Below are 23,600 nucleotides of genomic sequence, written 5' to 3'. Positions count from 1 at the left end.
CCAACGTAGACTATTCACTTTTGATGACATCGGGAGATGACTGTTTGGGACTTGAAATTTTGCACGGTTTTTAGTTTTAAGTACAACTCACTAATTTTTCTAAAATGTTTCATATTTCAACTAAACTAACCCCTTGTATGCCCCCCCCCCCCCCCCCCCTCTTTTATAGTCATTACACGTGTATTGGGCTAAAGCACTTAAGAGTTGAGCTAGATACTTAAAACTAGCAGGATTGTTGGCCTATAGCACGGCCACCTCTAATACAGGTATCTCTGATATGTATGTAATATGTATCAGGTACCTCTAATATGTATTAGAGGTGGCCGTGCCTATAGTCCTAATAGGCCAAATCCGAAATATTTGAGGAACGTGGTATTATATCTGTTTAACCCCCCCCCCTTCCATAAAAAATATAGTAATTTCTCATAATAGTCGGTAAGACCACTTCTATAGCACATGAACTTTCTATTTTGCACGGTTTTAGCGAATTTTCCTATAGGAAAGTAGCTATTTCCGTAGGTGGCATCTTAGACCCGGGACCAATTTTTATTTTCATTTTGATGTCCCCAGAGACCAAAAACACTATTCATTCAAATTTGTATATAACTTATATACTAGCTGCTGTACCCGTGTTCGCAACGGAGAGGACACCGAAGAGTAAAATGGGATGTTTAATCTGTTCTGTGAGATATAAGACCTTTGGATTCAGGAACAAAATTTAATTGGACATCGTTTGAAACAAATATATTTCTTTATAGCTAGGAGTGGCTGATTTATGTATGAAAAAACTGTAACATACGATTAAGTTTTTAAGCCATAAGCTTACTTAAAAGTTGACTTAGTTAAAAAAACTTACATCTATATATTTAATAGGCCAACATTAATTTGTTGATAGTTGTTTGAAGTTGCCACACATCCGATGACCATGTTTAAGGTGTTATTGGATAGGTCGTGGCCTGTAAATTTGCCATCAAGCAAAAAATCTTTGAAATTCCATCAGGGCTCTGCCTCAGTGGCCTTAGAAATTCCCGAGTTATTCTTAGGGAGAAAATGTTTGTTTACAATTGAACGGATGAATAATTTGAAATTTACACTAGTATTTTAAACAGCTTGTTGTACTAAAATTTAAATTAATGGAGACATACGAGCTATAATGAATTATTAGATTTGTTGAAAAGGTAAAAACTTACTCTGTTTTTGTGGTTTAAAATTTTGTTTGCATTCTTCTGTATGATTATTGAAGTTATTGTAATTAATTTTAAGCATGTTCATCTCCAAAAAGAATATTTGATTATATCGGAAGAAAGGATGGGCGGGTTCCAAAATTTCTGGAAAACGCCATTGTTGTATTAAGTAAGGAATCTCCATATGTCGTCATGCTTGAGGAGTGACTGTAGGTAAAGGAATGACTGAAAAACATGTGGAAATGTGCAAAAAAATTAAAGGAGTCTTTGCGAAATTAGCAGGCCAGAGCCAATAGAGGCATGACTGGTAAGCATTTTATGACGCTGTACAAAGGGTGTAGAGCCAGCAATGCTGTACGGATGCCAATTCTGGTGTAAGGATGTTAGGAAGATAAGATTGAAATGGAAACTTTTGAGTTTGCAAATAAGAGTTTTGCTGAAATAGTATCATACAACACAGTATTGCATGATACGATTAGGGTTTTGACCGGAGCCATACTACTCGACCTGCTAATTGAAGAAAGGATTAGGATTTTGGAAGACAAGGCGGGTAGGACTATATCGGAAAGCAAGAGTGCCAGAAGAGAAGAGACATTAGATGAGATGCTATAAGAAGAGCTATGTTGCCAATGCCCTTATAGCCCTAAAATGTTTATACATACTTGGTTTTTTTTCAGCCAGCAGCTATTATTCCTAGTTTTGCATACCAAAAGGGTTAGGCTTTTTGAATGAGTTCAGCAATACAAAAAATGTTGAAAAATATATTTTATGTACGGAAATCCTGTTTTAACAAGACGCTCAAGCCTTCCTCACTGTCTCTGTTATGTAAGCTAGCAATTAGTTGAGCATTCCTCAACTTGATAAATCTTAGTTTGAGATTTTACTCCACCATCATCTCTGTAATTTACATACAACATATTAAAGGAACACAATGAAATTATTCTTCTAGCTTCCCAGCCATCCGTTTATAGCTGTAGTTAACTTTCTTAGCGTGCTCTTTGAACTGGCTAACGTTTTACTTAACCGAAAACTACTAGTGACTTAATTCAAATTGACTATATTGTTGCGCTTGCAATTAACGTAAAAATATTAAATGAGTTAAGATTAGGCGTTAAGAACTGTTAAGATTAGGCCTGCAAATTGAAGTTTATAAAAAACAAACTTAAGTGGCCGAGATTTCAGTCAAAATTTGTAGTGCAAGCCCTGCTATTTCAATTCTAAACAATTCTGGGTAATTTAAGCTAGATAACTTTAAGCCGATATAAATAATACTAGTGTACCTGTTGCTCGAAATCGAGCAATTGTCAAGTACCGGTATTACACAGAAGTTATTTTAAAACTGCAGTAATAACAGTCATAATTTTTGATGAGTCTAAAACACCCGACTAAATGCTTATGTAACTAATTGAAATACTCCCGGTATTTAATAGCGCTTTGAAATAATAAACGCTTCTTGTACAAATATTTTAGAATTTTTTGGACCCGGCCTTTTTTTTGTGTTTTCTACAAATGTTTCCCGAAATCTGTTACCAGTAAACATTTCTTGTATGTATTTATTTGATCTGACTTTAGGTAGGTTTACTTTACCACTGTGACAATATTATGTGTATATTCTTCATGTTTTTTTTTTTTTACTTCCAAAATAACTTGCTTAGCATAATTGGCAAAAGTTATTCATCCCCAGAAGTGATTGTGTACCTGGATTCCTTACTGTGAGACCAGGCCTCTCCTCTACTCTTCTGATAAGAATAAGATTCCCTATTAATTGTCTCCTCCTCCTGTTTTCAACATTTCTCCTTTAAATTCAAGAAATTTTCTGTTCCAACAAAACTGATTAACTGTTTAGGTTTTGTTTATAAACTCCTAAATATTACAAACATCAATATTTACTCCCAAAAAGCTGGTGAGTTTATTAGCGAATTTCCCTATAGGGAAGTAGCTAAAATTACCGTAGGTGGCACCGTGAGACCTAGGCCCGGGACCGATTTACTTTTTCATTTTGATGTCCCCAGAGGCCAAAAACACCATTCGTTCAAATTGTTATATATGTATATATATACATAGATTTATATATATATATACGTCCGTGAACGCGATAACTTGAGTAATTTTTGTCCGATTTTGATGAAATTTCGTTTAAAGGTGTAAGGCGGGATAAACTTGAATGAGTTCGCGAACCAGCATGATTGGACCATGGGAACGGGGTTTTACGGGGGGTTTAATGGGGTAAAAAATGGGTTTTCTCATTTTTGACCCTCAAAACACAAAATTTCCTAATTTATCTCTAGACCTTTTTAAAGAGCTTAAAAAAACAAATAATTTGGTATATCAAAGTGTTTTTGTACGGTTATTGGTAACAGAGAAAATTCAAAAAAATGTAAATGTAAAATTCCCATACTATTATGGAGAGTATTGTAAAATGTTGTAGTTTGCTTGTTTATGGATATATTTTGATCATAATTGGCAAATTTATTTATTTTATACTAGGCTATTACTATTTTACAAAAAAATACACTTTATTTGTTTCCTTGTTACAGCAAACCTAGGTACTCATTAAACCTAATGTTATTTAAAAAGGTTTAGTTGAAAATGAATTCAGACAAATGGAAATTCGCTTAGTCGGCACGTTTGTTGCGGCGGGGGTATTTTTATACACAGCTGTTTTTGCTTTTCAATTTATTTTCAATGTAATTCTTATGGGGAAATGAGACCTTTGAGAGTGTCTTGACCCTTAAGGGTAAGAGATTTTAAATTCTAAAATCTTTATGCAAAACTACGAATTGTGACAAATTATTTGACACCTCAAACGTTAAAATCAGTCCAGAAATAACGGAGGAGTTTTGTTCACAAAAAACAGCCCTCACGTATTAATATAAGAGATTGTTTGTATTAATTACAACTTTTTCACTTGTTATTACACTAGAGAAAATACAATATATTATTGGAAATCCCTCTTATATGATAACAGGACAAAAGGTCTACACGATTACTGACGTTTTCAATTACATACCATACCACTGTCAAGTTGATTTGATTTTATCAGAGACATAGAGGTGCAGTAAGCTGTATAACAGTGCATTTACTAAGAGATGACAGACTTACCCTGATGAAATAACAAAACATGTTGGCTCAGTAGACAGGCTGGGGTGGACCGGGTCGGCCCGACGGATGGGTCATCGGATAGAATGTCCAGGGGACTCGACAAGCTCTTGAGGCTTCCACATAACCTCTACAATGGTCCGTCACACACCTAACACCCAGTCGCGACCTCGAGACCTCACGCGACACCAAACATCACGCAACAAGACAAAACACCAGATCCAAGACAAATCAACTCACCGGTAACAGTTGAAATCTAATAGTTTAAGTTTCTCTGAAGCGGACATAGCTCGGGGTGGAATTTTCAAACCTGAAACAGAACAAAATATATAGGGTATAATAACTTATTTCTTATAATTATGAATCAAGTTTCCTATTCAGTTTCTTCATATTAATAGTAATATTATTTGTGTTTTTTTTTTTTACAAATAACCTTAAGTGACAAGGTTTAATTGACCAATATCAGACTTAAATTCTGTAATACAATAATGCTGCAAGACAAACAGTGAACAGGATATGCCTTCTTCACCAGTTCTAAAAAGTAGGTACATACTTTGATCTTCAGCAAAATGGATTGGTAACTACAGATATGTCATCATTACAGACCTTAAATCTATTAGGTAGCGTTGGTAGAGTTTAACTATTATTTATTACTAGTTGCTCTGCCCGTGCTTCGCTTCAGGGTGAGAATGCAGAAAAGAATAAGTCGCTTTTTTCAATATACTAGGCCTATAAGAAACAGTTACAACACACTTACCAGGAAACATATAGGCAAAGCTCAATCGTACTTATTGGTTATTTAAATGCAGATTTTTAAATGTGTTATCATCACAAAAGAGGGCAAAAAATATGTCTACACAAAAAATACTTATTTTGACACATCGTTTGTAAAGATCCGTCCATTATTAACGGATGAGTAGTGTTTTGTATAAATCGCCTTTACGTATTATACCTGTTCTAGTGCACCTGTTGCTCGAATCCGACCAATTGCAAAGTATTACAGGCGTTAATTCAAAACTAATAACAGTCATGATTTCCGATGATTTAAAAGAGTTAACTTGAAGATAATGTAATCAATCACTCCACTCCAGTTATAGAAACTGAAAACGAATGCTCTTGTGTGTACCATGCGTTTACTATGAACAGCTGTACATAGTAAACAGTTTGTATTCTTTGTATGCAATTAATACAAATTATTTGTCTGTTTAAGTAAACAAAATTTTTTCTTCATAAGAAATACATTGGGATTTTGATGGCCTGTGGGGCAAAGCCTGAGGACTTTTATTAAAGTAATTGGTAAAAGAGGGCGTCTACACAAAAAAAATACTAATTTTGAAACATCGTTTGTAAAGATCCGTCCATTAACGGAGGAATAGTGTTTTGTAGAAATCGCCTTCACGTATTATATATAAGGATAAGGATTTTATTATTCAAAAGACACTTATATAAAGCGTTTATAAACTAATTTTTAACCAATTTCAACACCTTTCCATATTTATTTGGTAATGCCACACAATAGCTCACTTGAACAAAAAATTATGTGAAAAAAACAAGCTTCAACACAAATCTAAACGCTCACCTCCTGACACATCAAAATATTTCACATTGTACAAACCGTATGTCAATGAATGGGGAAATGTATCACTCAACACATTCAAATCACCGATTAATAAAACAGAGTAAGGTGGTGATGACTAACAAGAAATGTTTTAACATTTGTAAAAATGATAAAGAAATAAGTTGTTAACTAAGTTGTTATTATATGCTTATTCTAAATTTAAGAAAATATAAAAGTTAAGGTGTTAAATAACCTGGTACCTTGGTACCTAACTCGTTCAAAAACGTTAATCATAGACTATGAACAAAATTATTTTAGCAAAGGAAATTCATAACATTTTTAGTATCTACATGCCTTTGATAAAACATACCTTTAAACCTGATTTACAAAAGGCTATACTGTAGTTTACAATCACTTAGTAGCCTATCCGCAGAGTTATATTAAACATATTTTTTTAAGTATAGGGTTTTAAAATTTAAATCTATTCTTGCCTGTTTTTGTCAAATCTATACCGTAGTTCTTTAGTTAAAGCAACTAATATAATCGTCATGAGCAATAGCTTAATATTTTAGTCTTAAATGGAACCTACCTTTAATAAAAATTAGATGTGGAAAATATGTTTTGATATAAATAAACATCGTGTTGCTGTAAAATGTGTTTACTTAGCCCTCTGAGGGCTTGATACAAAAGCCTTCCATTACCTCATGATTGGGAAAAGCTAAACCTATGTACAACCTATTGTAGCATAGTAAAATGTTTTTGTAGTCACCACCAATCAATATGACAACAATTGATGACAAACTACTGACATTATTAAGCCTTGTCAAATGCCTCGGCCTCTTGTTGGATTATTCTTCCTTATTTCATCATACAAATTTTATACGAAATGTCTATGAGGCCACGGTAATGTTCTAAAATTAGGATGCCTATGTGTTTGGAAACCAAACAAACCATTTGAACACCCTAAGCAATATGGGAATGCACCTGAATGTCATTTAAAATACATTCGGGGGAACTCTCATATTGTTAACAAGGGTAAAAAAAGATGCATTTATGGGAACTGTAGGAAAAAGCTTAGGGAGCGGTCCAAACCCTGGTCCTGTTACTATCTAACGTCGACATGTTGTTCGAAAGCATCATTAATTGATAGCCCAATGACAAATGGCAACACGATTACGATATCACTTGGAATCGAACCAGCAAAATTTAAATTTGTACGTAGGTACTAATCCACAATATCTCCAGGTATTTTAGAATTTTTTTGAAATTTTGACTTTTAATAGTGATTTTCCAATAAAAAGCCAAAATTAGATTTTTTTCGCAGATGGACAAAACGACTTTAATAAAGATTTAGTATGTTGTAGCCACCCTTTAAATTCTGAACAAAATAGTATAACTCCCATTCCTGTACTTAATTACGGTCGTTATTGTAACATACGTATTGTACATAAGTTATTGTAACTTATGTCATTTTCCCATAAAACCCTATGAAAAAACAAAAAATGGATTTTAAAAACAGTTTTTGATTGAATGACCTTTGAGGTACCTTATCGTTCTAAAAAATATAGTCCCCCCCCCCCCACTATTGCTGCAGCCTGATTGCTGTAAAAGTTACGATTCCAATGTTACTTTTGTAATTTTACCTAATAAATATCATAGTTACATAGTTACTAAATACCTATTAAATATAATTATTACTCTGATCAATTATCCATGATAATGGTGGTTGACAAGCTAATGCGAGATAGTAGAAGTTTTAGATAGATTGCTGATTCAATAATGTAACTAAAGTAAACATTATTTTCTGTTTAGGAACGATTGCGTCTTCTTCGTCCGACGACATCCTTGACACACTGTACTGATTATTACGCGCCTATTCTTCGGCAACAAGTTTTCCACTAGTTGCTCTCAATAAGTGAGGAGCAAAATTTAGTTGTCAACTTTTGGTTGTAAACTTTTAAGCCGCGTTTACACCAAAGTTGACAACCAAAAGTTTACAACCAAAAGTTGACAACTAAAAGTTGACAACTAAATGTTGCTCCTCACTAATTTAGAGCAACTAGTGGAAAACTTGTTGCCAAAGAATAGGCGCGTAATAATCAGTACAGTGTGTAAGGATGTCGTCGGACGAAGAAGGTGCAATCATTCCTAAACAGAAAATAATGTTTACTTCAGTTACATTATTGAATCAGCAATCTGGCACATACTATCTCCCATTAGCTTGTCAACAACCATTATCGTTGATAAGTGATTAGAGTAATAATGATATTTAATAGGTATTTAGTAACTATGTTACTATGATATTAGGTCGCTGCACGACTGTATATTGTTTAGAACTACAAGGACCTCAAAGGTAGTAATTCAAGGGTCTTTATTTATCATACTAAGTCTTTATTAAAGTCGTTTCGGCCATTTCCGAAAAAATCAAATTTTCCGTCTTTTTATGGGAAAATCACCATTAAAAATCAAAATCTCTATAAAAAATTCTAAAATAGGTACCTGGAGATATTATGGATTAGTACCTACATACAAATTTTAATCAAAATCAGGCCACAGGCGTGGTCTATAGCTCTGTACACATCCAGAGTTATTATCAGAAATCAGAAATCAGAAAATCTTTATTAGGCATAATTGTATTAAAATAAGTTAGAAAGATAGCTACCGTAACATTTACCCTATTATAATAATTAAAATAATTCAATAATACACATTTACAATATGTATACAATATGGGAAGGGGAATAATTCTCCACTAGTTTTCAACAAGTTGCTTGCGCAAAGCGCGTAGCAACTAGTCTTCAACTTTTTGTTGTCAACTTTCTTTGATCTTACCGACTCTCCGCGGGAAACCAAAATTTAGTGGAAAACTTGTTGCTCCACTAGTTGACGACGGAAAAAGTTGCTGCATTTTGTAGAAAAAGCAACAAGTTTCCGAAACTAGTCGACAACCTGGTTGTCAACTTTGGTGTAAACGCGGCTTTAGTTGTCAACTTTTGGTTGTAAACTTTTGGTTGTAAACTTTTGGTTGTCAACTTTGGTGTAAACGCGGCTTGAGCTTCCTGAGCAAGTGGCAACAGGTTTTTTCAAGTCTTAACATGAAACTCTATTGTTGTACCGGTAGGCTACTGTTATTTGCAGGTCTTTGCTCAGTCAGTATCTAGTGCACCTTGATGAAACATTAAATATTATATTGCAAGTGTTTAATGAAATGAAATGAATGAAATGAAAAATGTCTTTTTTAAGAGTTCAAGTTAGGACTTACAATTCCTCCCTACCACTTAGCCTCTAAAACAATTAAAAACTATTCACTTATATAAATAAATTTAAATAATCTAAAGTCCTATATGTTAAATAAGAAATCATGAAGAAATTCAATTTAGTAGCCCTAAAAAATCCCATTCACACAAGCTGCCAACAACCTGTCACACCAGCGCCAGAGACTCACCCACACCTGCTGTTCAATATAATAGATTTTATCTCTGCCCCAAACCTCGCACGGTTTTCTCTGGGTTTTATATGATCAGGAAGAGAATTCCACATTCAAATTGCCGATACCAAGAAAGATTGATTTAAAACTGTTGAATTGGTGTAGATAAAAGGTGAGAGCCTCTACGAGTGGCATGGGTACTGATGTTAGAAATAAAATGGAAGTTATCTGATAAATACTTGGAAATTTTACTATTGATAATGGAGTGTAGAAGACGGAGGGTGTGAAATTCCCGAAGTTCATTTAACTTCATCAATGAAAGCAGGTTGAAATAGGGAGTAACATGGTCATATCGCCTTAATCATGAATCCGATACAGGAATTCTACGTTAGCTGAAGTCTGCTAGAAACTTCATTAGTGATGTCATTGATCACCACATCACAGTTGTTGAAATGAGTCAAGATGAGAGTTTTTACTAACATGATTGGAGGGAAGAAGTTACCAATTGTGGCAGAAGAACTTTTAAATCCATCAACCTACGTGGCTTGTACATATGATGATCGATGGTACTTCGGAGTCATAACTGAACTTAATAAAGAAGAATGTGATGTGACAGTACAGTTTTAATGCATCCTGCAGGGCCATCACCATAATTTCAATGGCCTAAGCGAGAGGACATTTGCCCTGTACCAATTCGCACGTACTGGCAATTGTTGATCCACCAGACACTGCTACAGGAAGAACATACAAATTCCCAGAAAAATGTACAGTATGAGATCAATTGAAGAGAAATGTTCAAAAACTCCATCAAATTATTTGTACATCTGTACTGAATGTAATTAAGATACTTAAATAAATGAAATATATATGTAAGTACAAGACATTATTGTTCATAATTTTAACTATGGCGTTTGTACATATTAAATTTAAGTTCTTGAGACAGTTATGGGTTAAAATACAGTAGAACCTCTTTAATCCGAACCCCCGTAATACGAACGTCCACTAATCCGAACCCCTCATTGCTGTACTCTATACACAGTACAGCAGTTCTTTATTGTATACTGTATTTAATGTACAGTACTGTTTATTCACCATGTTTACTACTGTATTAAATAAACACTGTATTTTAATTTATAAAACATTTTTTTCACTTTCACCAAAATAATTTAGATCAATTTTAGCCATGTTTTAGCTATTGTTATGTAAAAACAACAAAATGTTCTGTATTCCGAACTATTCACTAGTCCGAACTACCCCTGGTCCCAATTAGTTTGGATTAAAGAGGTTCTACTGTATGATGATATTAATTTAGTAATAACTAGCTGTGTACCCGTTCTACGCACGGGGATCTTATAATATTCAGTTGAAACCTTCTTATATAAAGAACAGCAGTTGGTTTGCATATTTTAAGATATGCTGGCCAAACTATTATACATAGCTTCATTTTATGTTGTTTTTTGTTGTTCCGGATCGGTATGACAATCAATAAAAGGTTAAATTACCTCTGTGTCTGCCGGTCGATCCTATAACGGTAGGCTTACTTTTATTTTTACTATCTGATCTCGTTTGCATGGCTCAATCACGTCCTGGTTGAAGTTCGTTCGCTACGCTCACTCACCTGTATGTTGGAGCTCGTTCGCTGCGCTCACTTTCCTTCAGGTTAGCTCGTTCGCTACGCTCACTTGCCTTCAGGTTAGCTCGTTCGCTACGCTCACTCGCCTCCAGGTTGCAAATTAGCTGTTGTCATAAATGTAAAAGAAATAATAGTGCTAGTGCTGCACCCTGTTGGTAATCCTTGTAACTTTAATGCTATTGAACATCACAGAACAGAACCAACTTGTTTAATTGAAACAGCTGTTAAGATTCAATAATTTCATTTCTCATAAGGTTAACATGGGCTTCCAGAAATTCCACGTCAAAAATCGACAAAAACTTGATTTTCAAGGGTTTACTGTTAAATATCTAACTGTCTCATATTCGATGAAATACGTCTAAAACCATCTCATATATGTATAGTATTTGGAAAATAAGTTTCAGGCGGGACAGTGCTATAGTTATTGAGGAGTAGTTGTAATAAAGTGTGTATTTTAGCGTTACCAAGAGAATGACAGATAGACAGACAGACAGACAGACAGACAGACAGAAATTGAGATAAGGTTTGATTCGGTTTCTCTGACCTATGAAATGTAAAAATAACCAAAAAGTTCATTATTCTAAGCAATGTACAGACAAAACTCTAATTTTATTTATATAGATTAATCATTAGGCCTATCAAGTTCTTTCTAATGGTAATAGTGTAAGTCTAGGGCATTTTAATTCCTTGAAATCCTTACAGTTCTGTTTCAAATCATACGGGAAAAAAATAAATTCATAATTTGATTTTTGACTTAATAAAAAACAATGAAGGTATTAAAACCCCATGAATTTTTTTGCACCATCTGATAGCTTACATATTTAATAAGGATTATTAGTAAAAAAAGGTTTTTGTGTTTATCTAATACCCTTTCTTAGATAATCCATTTTACGCTAAACAATGTCTTCGCGTTTTAAAAATTAATAGGTTACAAAAAAGAAATTTTTTCAGCCTTATTAGAACTAAGAGGTATTAGTATTTTTTCTGGAATCCTCATATGTCTTAAAGAATAAGTACATGAATTTTCATGAAGATTCTTCAGTAAACAGAAAAGTTATAAATTATTTTCTAAAAGTAAACAAGTTTTATTCCGCGACATCTGATGGTTAGCACTAGCGGAAATGAAAAACGTTAAAAGGCTATAAAAAGAAAACGGTAAGAGGTATTGAGTTAAAATTTGGTATGGTGACTTATCTTTATGGTTAGAACAAACACGCCAAGTTTCATCAAATTCTGAGATGGTGGGTGAGATGACCTGGTTGAACTGATATGGAATTACCCATAGTTAAATTTTAGGTTATATCTGCATAATAACACCCAACCTACCTACCTCAAATGTCTAAAATAAGTAAGAACTGAAGTAGTTCATAATCAACGTTCAGTTGAATTTATAAATCCCTCTACCTCTTTGTCCTCTCTGTACAAACTTAATGTTTATCGTGTTAACAGTACAGGAATGGCGACAGGAACAAGCAGACAATAAGAAGCACAATAATAAAATTCAAAGTATTGTAGTTAATTCAGTTTTTGTGACAGCAGACAAATTTGTGCACCATTGTTTTCAGGTAAGAATCTAGTTTCAAATGATTACTATGGTTCCCTGAGGTAACCTTTCGACAAAATTCCCATAAAAGGGTCTATCAATCAGGTCCAATGTGCACATCAAGAGGAACAGGCCAACATAACTAATCTGTCTATGGCAGAACTTTGGAGGTTGGGAGATTTGGTTAGGCCTAGGCCTATTCTCTGTCATTCAAAACCAACTTGAAATTTTTGTTGAAGGACCTTGAACGTGTTACTTATTTTCAGGCTAATCGAGCATTAAAAAAATTGAGCATAATTGAACTCAACCCATGTTTAGGTTGAAAGGGTTCAAAAGACAAAGCCAGCCTAGGCCTACTTTGTCCAATGGTTTTTGTTAAAAGGGCTAAAGTTAAAGGTATTATACCTTAGCCTAACTTAATGCAATGGATTTGGGACAACTAGCTTATTACATTCATTTACAACTGAACTAAGTGATGTGTGATTGAACTAGGCCTAATAAGTAAAACTCCTTAAAATAACTTTGGATCAGGTGTTTTTATTTACAAGTGGTGGAATATTATGATCCTTGCTAGTTAGTTACAAAGAGGCCTACTTACATTGTATGGATGGTATAGCGAGTGCTAGGGCAAGTGGTTTTATAATATCTAGCACAATATACACAATCAAATATGCACTGATATGAATGAAATCACAATAAATGGATAGAAAGCAAACAATTCCTTGCCTCGAAAATAATATAAATATAGCCGGACGCGTGCAGACGACCGTCCTAAAGTGTGAGATACGCAATGAAAGACGTCACTCTCATTTCAGTTTGTCATTTGATTAAATTCGTCTGTACAGTGTACAGTATGATAAAAACAATCATAGATGGCAGCACCTGTCGACAAGGACGATGGTGCGTCGACAAGGACGATGGTGCAGCCGGCTGGCGGCAATGCAAAGTCAACAACTTGCCTGAAGATAGCTGACGATCCTATCTGACGAGTTTAGATCGTAAAAAGGGAGTATGTTTTATCTATGGTAAAACTGTCTATTGCAAACAATAGGTACACTCTCTCCAAACGACAACAGACCTGTATTGTGTCACGGACTTTCCAGTTCGAAAATGTCTAATAGAACGATAATATTTAAGTGTAGGGGTATTTTATAACTTCCTAATAAACCTAAAATAAGACAGATTTTCACGGCCATCTTATTAAATTTCCGATGTATTAATCTGTGGTATAGCTGAAGATATTACGAACAAGAACCTTAAAAAATCAGTTCCAAACACCGGGTGTAACGGATTAGTTTAGAGTGACTAATAGAATAAATGGTGATATTCAACGACTTGCACCGCAAAAACTTAGGTGGTACTGATAATTAGCATACACCCAGGTGATAAATAATAGCAAATTCTTGGATAGTAATGCACTATAACATAAATATCACCAACGCGAACCCTAAAAAATCAGCTCTGAACATTGCATATTAGGGGATGGCTCGCATATAGTTTTGGAATAAATTGCGTTTTTCAAAGACTTACATTAAACACGCTTAATGGGTATTGATAGTCGGCTTTTACAAATGCTATGAACAATAATACGTTCTAGTATAGCTAACTATTAGAGTATAGATAACACGAACAAGTACTTTAAAAAAAATATAGCTCCAAATATCGGATACTACGGAATATTTCAGGGTTAGCTAAAGAATAAAGTGTGATATTCAACGACTTGCACCGCAAAAACTTAGGTGGTACTGATAATTAGCATATTTACATGATGTAAACAATAGTAAATTCTAGGATATTAAATCACTAGAGCATGAATATCACCAACGCGGACCTTAAAAAATCAGCCGTGAACATTGCGTATTAGGGGATGGCTCCGGAATATTTCAGGGTTAGCTATAGAATAAAGTGTGATATTCAACGACTTGCACCGCAAAAACTTAGGTGGTACTGATAATTAGCATATTTACATGATGTAAACAATAGTAAATTCTAGGATATTAAATCACTAGAGCATGAATATCACCAACGCGGACCTTAAAAAATCAGCCGTGAACATTGCGTATTAGGGGATGGCTCCGGAATATTTCAGGGTTAGCTATAGAATAAAGTGTGATATTCAACGACTTGCACCGCAAAAACTTAGGTGGTACTGATAATTAGCATACGCACAGGTGATAAACAATAGCAAATTCTAGGATAGTAATGCACTAGAACATGAATATCACCAACGCGAACCTTAAAAAATCAGCTCTGAACATTGCATATTAGGGGATGGCTCGCATATAGTTTTGGAATAAATTGCGTTTTGTTTACTAAAAAGATGGCGATTATTCGTCACGATTAGAATATTAACCAAATGGGTTTTCAAAAGGAGATGGAGCCTGTTATTTAAGCAATATTAATTCGTACCAAGCACAGAAAATATTGTATGCAGTAAGGTAATCTACCATATTTTGTAAAGTACGCAATAGTCATATTAATATTTTATCTTCATTTTTTACCCATTTAATAGTTAAAATTCTAGTATTTTGATGGCACCACCACACTAACGAACAGGCCAACAGATCGTATATATGAAAACGTGACAGGGTTTTTTATTTCACGGTTCTGAATCAACCGCTTGACGGATTTTCATGATTTTTGTGTTGAAAGAAAAATAATTTTTAGTTTAAGCCATACTCTTAGTTTAGGGTTTCAGTTTAGCAGCCGACGCTAACATTTTACACTAGCTTTTGGTACAATAACATTTGCTTAATGTAACAGCTGTAAACATTAAGCGTGTGTTACACAAATCCATCATTATTGGATAATAATGGCATGCATTGGGTTGACTTATTTATACTACTAGATAACCCGTTGCTCGAAATCGAGCAAAACTGAAACTTGTATTTAAAAAATAAACAAAAAAAATATAAACAGCAAGACCTTAATCAAAGAGTCACTCTAAAATAATTTATATGACTGATTATAGAAATACAAAAATATTATGATGCAAAAAATATGAAAGTAATCTACAATATCTATAATACAATATCTATAATCGTATAGGCCTATGATGGAATAAAAACATATTTGGTCACACAACATTTGTTTACAAGATGATTCTTCACATTAAAACTGCAAGAAACTTTGTCTTTATGTGTAAACTAGCTGATCTGAATTGTACACGGTTTTAACTGACCACTGAATTCCCGTACGTAGGACGGGCTAACACTCGTTTGAATTTACATTCACTCTCATACTGTTTTGGTTATCTCTTATGTATAGTATCTCTTATGTACATTTAATTTGACACCTCAAACTTTAAAATCCATCAAGCCGTTATTGAGTTATGACTGTGAAAAGAAAACTGCTTGCGTATTAATGTATTAATGCGTATTAATTAATTAAGATGAGTAATGCTATACTCATTGATACGTTCATTTATTTGGTAAGAGGAGGACAGACTGAGGCAGGTATACAGCGGTAGCAAATATCATTGGAGGAAAAATACATATTCCTAATCCTGACCCACCAAAAGGATTAGTAAGGGTCACTTCTTAGAATACCTGTTAATCTCCACCACATACCATTGATCCCAACTCAAATATTGTGACAATCGCTCCCAGTTTCTACCTGCGGTGAGTCTCTACCCTCACCACTACGTGACGTCACGTTAGCTTACAAGCAAATTCATATTCTACAAAGATTGAACTTTTAAACAGACTGTTGTTGAACTATAGGATATGGATGTTTGGAATAGGCCATAGCGACTTCGATATAGGGACATTCCGTAAAATACCTCTTGTAAATAGCTTAATATTCATGGCATACGTAACCAGCATAGCAAACCAAAATGCAAATACAAAAATGACACTCATTTCAATTACTAACGTTCGTGATACATAGCTAACAGTACAAGCATGGCGTGATAGGTGAAAAACGCTGCCAAGCATTCCTGGTAATTAGATGGCAGGTAATGACTAATGTTTGCTAATGACTAATGTAGGGAGGGGAATGCGGACTTTGAACGTTCTGAAATCCAATGTGTGTTTTCTTGCTATCTTTCACGGTTGGTGACAATAATTCATTTCAAGAATATAAATAAAACTGTTTGTTGCAACTAGTACCGGGGGACTGAGCCATGGCTTGGTATAGGTTTACGGTTTGAAATGCATTCTAAAGGAATTCATTTTACCCCATAAAACCCCCGTAAAACCCCGTTTCCATGGTCCGATTATGCTGGTTCGCGAACTCATTCAAGTTAAAGTTTAAGCCTTACCCCTTTAAACCAAGTATCATCAGAGTCGGACAAAAATAACTCAACTTATCGCGTTCACGGAAGTATTTATATATTCATATAAATATATACATATATAACAATTTGAACGAATTGTGTTTTTGGACCCTGGGAACATCAAAATGACAAAGCAAATCGGTCTCGAGCCTAGTCCTACCGTGCCACCTACGGTAATTGCTACTTCACCCAAAAGGGAAATTCGCTAAACAGCAAATGTTGAGTTTTATTAACTAGTGTAACTGTTGCTTGAATTCGAGCAATTGCTAAGTATTACCGGCGTTATTTTAAAATGAATAACACTCATAATTTCTGATGACTTTAAAAGGTTCAACTCAAAGATTATGGAAATACTCAAGATGTACATAAGAGATCGATATAATCAACATTTCTTGTAAATATCTTATAATATTTCAAAATCTGGTCTTGTTTTTTAGTGTTTCTACAAATAGCCTAACTCATAGCCGCATTAGGTTGTCCATAATAACGATTATACAAAAAAAACATTTTTTCTATTTCCTTTCGTTGGTGGGTTTCTATGACTTTCCTATGTTTCCATAGTTTGCAAATCGGCCCTTTCAATGATTACTAAGAAATGTAGCACAGTCAGTGTTAATTCAGTTTTCTTTTTAGTATACCAATTTATCCTGGCTTCCCAGAAAATCCCGTTTTATCCCGCATCCCGTTTTAATCCCGCTCAAGGTCTAAAAATCCCGTTTTCGGGATAATAATCCCGCGAATGGAAACACTGCTCTGATAAAAATTCAGAGTCTAAAATCTCCAGACTAGAGAACTACCCCCTCCTTACGCGCACGAGTTTGCTGTTGGACAATATGTGAAGATGCTCCGCCCCCTCCCCAGCGGTGCTTGAATTGGAGGAATTACGTTATCAGGTGGGTTTCTTAATTTTGGATCATCAAAAGATTATTTTTTACTCAATTTAGATATTTAACAAACATTATTTATTTAAATAAAATGTTGGTGTACTAACAAAAAATTTTTTAAACTTACGTGTACTTACGAACAATATCTTTAAACAAAATCTTCATTACCTTAAAACCGCACACGTTAATCTTGGATTTTCATGATTAACATAAGCAATATCACAATTAATTCGTGCAAGACCTAGATGGATACCAAGATTTTACAGTGATAGTCGTTGAAAATCGCAATTATTTATTTTCATTCTCTACTACGAGTGTCATCCCTTAATTATTAGCCATGTTAAAAGTTATTTCTTTAAGGTCCGCGTTCGTGATAATCATGTTTTAGTAGTTTACAATCCTAGAATTTACTATTATTTATAACATGTTTATAAGCTAATTATCAGTACCACCTACGATTTTGAAGTGAAAGTCGTCGAAAACCACGTTTTATTCTCAAACCCTAACCCAGCCATGCCCTAATACACAATGTTCATAGCAATTTTTTTAAGGGTCGCGTTCGTGATATTCATGTTCTAGTAGTTTACTATCGTAGGATGTATTATTAATTATAACATGTGCATACGCGAATCATCAGTACCACCTACGATTTTGCAGTGATGATCGTCGAAAATCACAATTTATTCTCACATTCTACTACGCGAGCCATCGCTTTGGCTAATTATTAGCAATTTTTAAAGCTATTTCTTTAAGGTTCGCGTTCGTGTTATTGATGTTCTAGTAGGTTATTATCCTAGAATTTAATATTACTTATAACATGTACATATGCTGATTAGCAGTACCACCTAAGTTTTAGTTGTTATAGAAGTCGAAAATCACAATTTATTCTCACACTCTACTACGCGAGCCATCCCTTAATTATTTGCCGTGTTGAAAGCTATTTCTTCAAGGTCCGCGTTCATGATAATCATGATCTAGTAGTTTACAATTCTAGAATTTACTATTATTTATCACATGTGCATATGCTAATTATCAGTACCACCAACGGTTTTGAAGTGAAAGTCGTCGAAAACCACAATTTATTCTCAAACCCTAACCCAGCCATGCCCTAATACACAATGTTCCCCCAGAGCATTTTCTTTAAGGGTCGCGTTCGTGATATTAATGTTCTAGTAGTTTACTATCGTAGAATATATTATTAATTATAACATGTGCATACGCAAATCATCAGTACCACCTACGACTTTGCAGTAATGATCGTCGAAAATCAAAATTTATTCTCACACTCTACTACGCGAGCCATCGCTTGGGCTAATTATTAGCAATTTTGAAAGCTATTTCTTTAAGATTCGCGTTTATGATATTCATGTTCTAGTAGGTTATCATCCTAGAATTTACTATTACTTATAACATGTACATAAGCTAATTATCAGTACCACCCAATCTTTTGCCGTGTAAGTCGTTGAATGTCATATTTTATTCTATAACTAGCCCCGACCTATTTCGTAACGCTCTTGTTTAAAACTTTTTTTAACTTTTGCGTTCGTGATATCTGTACTAAAGTAGAATACGATTCTAGAATCATTTATTATTAGGTACTAGTTGTTCTGTCCGTGCCTCACAACGAGGAGTGAGCGAATAGGAGATATTTTGATTTATAGTATTATAAATTATAATAATATTATTTTAATTTATTAGAAAAATAAAGAAACACCTTGTCCAATCTAATTTCATTTCATCAATGAGCGTGTCAGAAGGAAAATTACTCTACAGATGCATTTTTACCCTTTTGAAACACGTAAGGCTCTTTACAAACTCCATGAATCATATATGTCAACTTACACACGAATTATACACAAAATTTGTTTAAAATATCAATTGCTGTGTTAAAATATAAAATACTACAATAATAAATAACAATTGAAACAGAATTCAAAGGTTTGCACACAATCGTACATTGTAATAAACATCCTACTTTGTAAGGTCGCCATTTCATTGTTAATTATTAAAGTACCGTCCCTGGCCAGAAAGTAATCAACTTAACACTGCTTAAATGTTATAGACTATTATAAGCTAATGATCTTAGCTCAGTATATTAGTATATTAGTTCATTATCAACTAAGATTTCGCAGTAAAAGTCGTCTAATATTAAAATTTATCCTATAACTAACCGTGAACTATTCCGTATCGCCCAATGTTTAGTATATTTTTTTTTAATTTTAGCGTTAGTAATATCTGTAATCAAGTCGTTAACGATTCTACAGTTTATTATTCATTGAAATTGTGTAAGCAAATCATCACCTAAGTTTTTGTAGTAATAGTCGTCAAAAATCACAATTTATTTTCAACCTCTACGCAAACTATACGCTAATTAGTAATGTTCATAGCTATTTCTTTAAGGTTCGAGTTCGTGATAATCATGTTCTAGTAGACTACTATATTAGAATTTACTATTATTTATAACATCTGCATAAGTTAATTATCAGTATCACCTACGAGTTTGCAGTGAAAGTCGTCGAAAATCACAATTTATTCTCACACTCTACTACGCGAGCCAACCCTTAATTATTTGCCATGTTGAAAGCTATTTCTTTAAGGTCCGCGTTCGTGATAATCATGTTTTAGTAGTTTACAATCCTAGAATTTACTATTATTTATAACATGTTTATAAGCTAATTATCAGTACCACCTACGATTTGGAAGTGAAAGTCGTCGAAAACCGCGTTTTATTCTCAAACCCTAACCCAGCCATTCCCTAATACACGATGTTCAGAGCATTTTTTTAAGGGTCGCGTTCGTGATATTCATGTTCTAGTAGTTTACTATCGTAGAATGTATTATTAATTATAACATGTGCATACGCGAATCATCAGTACCACCTACGATTTTGCAGTGATGATTGTCGAAAATCAAAATTTATTCTCACACTCTACACGCGAGCCATCGCTTTGGCTAATTATTAGCAATCTTTAAAGCTATTTCTTTAAGGTTCGCGTTCGTGATAATCATGATCTAGTTGTTTACAATTCTAGAATTTACTATTTTTTATAACATGTGCATAAGCTTATTATCAGTACCACCTACGATTTTGAAGTGAAAGTCGTCGAAAACCACGTTTTATTCTCAGACCCTAACCCAGCCATGCCCTAATACACAATGTTCAGAGCAATTTTTTTAAGGTTCGCGTTCGTGATATTCATATTCTAGTAGTTTACTATCGTAGAATGTATTATTAATTATAACATGTGCATACGCGAATCATCAGTACCACCTACGATTTTGCAGTGATGATCGTCGAAAATCAAAATTTATTCTCACACTTTACACGCGAGCCATCGCTTTGGCTAATTATTAGCAATTTTTAAAGCTATTTCTTTAAGGTTCGCGTTCGTGATAATCATGATCTAGTTGTTTACAATTCTAGAATTTACTATTTTTTATAACATGTGCATAAGCTTATTATCAGTACCACCTACGATTTTGAAGTGAAAGTCGTCGAAAACCACGTTTTAATCTCAGACCCTAACCCAGCCATGCCCTAATACACAATGTTCAGAGCAATTTTTTTAAGGTTCGCGTTCGTGATATTCATATTCTAGTAGTTTACTATCGTAGAATGTATTATTAATTATAACATGTGCATACGCGAATCATCAGTACCACCTACGATTTTGCAGTGATGATCGTCGAAAATCAAAATTTATTCTCACACTCTACACGCGAGCCATCTTTGGCTAATTATTAGCAATTTTTAAAGCTATTTCTTTAAGGTTCGCGTTCGTGTTATTGATGTTCTAGTAGGTTATTATCCTAGAATTTACTAATACTTATAACATGTTCATATGCTGATTAGCAGTACCACCTAAGTTTTAGTTGTTATAGTAGTCGAAAATCACAATTTATTCTCACACTCTACTACGCGAGCCATCCCTTAATTATTTTCCATGTTGAAAGCTATGTCTTCAAGGTCCGCGTTCATGATAATCATGATCTAGTAGTTTACAATTCTAGAATTTACTATTATTTATCACATGTGCATACGCGAATCATCAGTACCACCTACGATTTTGCAGTGATGATCGTCGAAAATCACAATTTATTCTCACACTCTACTACACGAGCCATCGCTTAGGCTAATTATTAGCAATTTTTAAAGCTATTTCATTAAGGTTTGCGCTCATGATATTCATGTTCTAGTAGATTATCCTAGAATTTACTATTACTTATAACATGTGCATATGCTAATTAGCAGTACCACCTAAGTTTTAATTGTTATAGTAGTCGAAAATCACAATTTATTCTCAAATTCTACGTGAATTATCCGCTACTTAGTCATGTTCAGTGCTATTTCTTTAGGGTTCGCGTTCGTGATATTCATGTTCTAGTAGTTTATTCTAGATTTAACTATTATTTATAACATGTACATATGTTGGTACCACCTAAGTTTTAGTTGTTATTGTCGTCGAAAATCATAATTTATTCTCAAACTCTACGTTTACAACTATGTTGTTAACACCCGCGTTATCCTACGTGCTAAATAGGTTGAGTAATACAGTTGGCTTGTAATTTGTTGAAATATGTTTGGTTTGGAAAGATTTGACTTCCATTCGTGGAATTATAAGCTCTCGATGCAAGCGTTGCATTTTTAGAACGTTACAAAATTCCAAAACTCCCCAAACACTCACGAAGGGACCAGGCGCATTCTTTAGGATATTTCAGTAGGAAATATTTTCTAATGAGTTGTTCTCCGTATGGCTGTGAGTCAACGCCAATACTGTATTAAACTACAACAACATTGATTAAAAATCACCGAAATAAAAGAAAACACATCGTTAAGTTTCACAATATTAATTATACTCCCAGCTCCCATACCACTAATAGCACTTTCAAAGATTAACTTTGAGGTCTACTTTTATTTGCACCCTGCTTACTTTCCACTGGCAAGTCGTAAATCAAAAGGGCAAAAAATCTAGGTCGTCAGATAGGATCGTCAGCTATCTTCAGGCTAGTATAACACCACGACAAGTACAAGCACAAGTTTACAACCATCGGATTTGAGTTTGGCCACTGCAATAAACAATACCCCTGTCACAGCAAACCTGCAGGCTAAGCGAATTTCCATTTCCCTGATTGGATTTACAATAAATTGTCTCCTTGAAAATATCACATTCCCTATTTAAATAGAATTTAACGATTAGGATAGCTGCAACAGGGAGGGTAAAAACGGGTTTTAATTTGTAAAATGTCAATAATTTAGCAAGAAATAAATGCATCTTCAAAATTTGATCAAAATATGTTCATATACAAGCAAACTCCGACCGTTTACTATTCTCCGTAAGAATAACGTGGGAATTTGAAATCGGCAATTTGTTGGAATTTTTCTCCGTAACCATAGGTGCATTATCAACGCTTTATATACTAAATTATTCGATTTTAAGCTCTAAAAATGGTTTAGAAAGAAATTGCAAAATTTTATGTTTTTTAGGTCAAAAATAGGAAAATCAAATTTTTACCCAATAAACCCCTGTTCCCATAGTCCGATCATGCTGGTTCGCGAAATCGTTCGAATAAATGTAGTTTTACATATTTAAACCAAATTTAATCAGAATCTGATAATTTTTGCTCGAGTTATCGTGGTAATGGACAGACACATGAATATATATATATATATATATGAATTTGAACGGATGGTGTTATTGGCCTCTAGGGACCTCAAAACTAACAATTAAATCGGTCCCGGGTCCAGGTCTTACCATGAGTACTACCATAGAAAAACTAACTCCCCAAGGAGGAGTATGTTTTATCCATGGTACTACGGTAATAGCAATTATTACCTTCAAAAGAAATTTTCTAAAAAACTAATAATACTAGGTTTACTATCATTGGCGGTTCCAATTCCAAAGGGGGACTACAGGACCCCCCCCCCCCCTTGAACCCTGGAAAATAAATTTAAACTTACATTTTCTTCCTTAAAACATTTGATGTTATTAAACAGA

General features: G+C 34.1%; 1 protein-coding gene across 6 annotated transcripts in view; it reads right to left on the bottom strand.

Moving 5' to 3' along the window:
• LOC128987600 (phosphatidylcholine:ceramide cholinephosphotransferase 1-like) overlaps positions 1-13,267 on the bottom strand; it is a 156,368-nt gene extending 143,101 nt beyond the window's left edge. For 2 of the 6 annotated variants that reach the window (XR_008490253.1, XM_054408533.1), the window contains exons 1-2: positions 13,043-13,266; positions 4,287-4,593 (exon numbers count right to left, since the gene is read on the bottom strand). Coding sequence is in view for 1 of the 6 variants with exons in the window: in XM_054408541.1 (XP_054264516.1) it covers positions 4,524-4,570 (47 nt within the window). In the remaining 5 variants the exon portion in view is untranslated. Of the gene's footprint in view, positions 1-4,286; positions 4,594-13,042 lie in introns of those variants that run through there. The other 4 variants (XM_054408537.1, XM_054408541.1, XM_054408542.1 and 1 more) reach the window with 4 other exon arrangements.
• Between the last annotated feature and the right edge of the window lie 10,333 nt (positions 13,268-23,600).

Source organism: Macrosteles quadrilineatus, unplaced genomic scaffold (genome assembly GCF_028750875.1).
Source record: "Macrosteles quadrilineatus isolate MER2022 unplaced genomic scaffold, UCM_ALF_1.0 Scaffold_2__2_contigs__length_208266976, whole genome shotgun sequence".
NCBI classification, from domain to species: domain Eukaryota; kingdom Metazoa; phylum Arthropoda; class Insecta; order Hemiptera; family Cicadellidae; genus Macrosteles; species Macrosteles quadrilineatus.
This window is presented reverse-complemented; position numbering and strand designations above follow the sequence as displayed.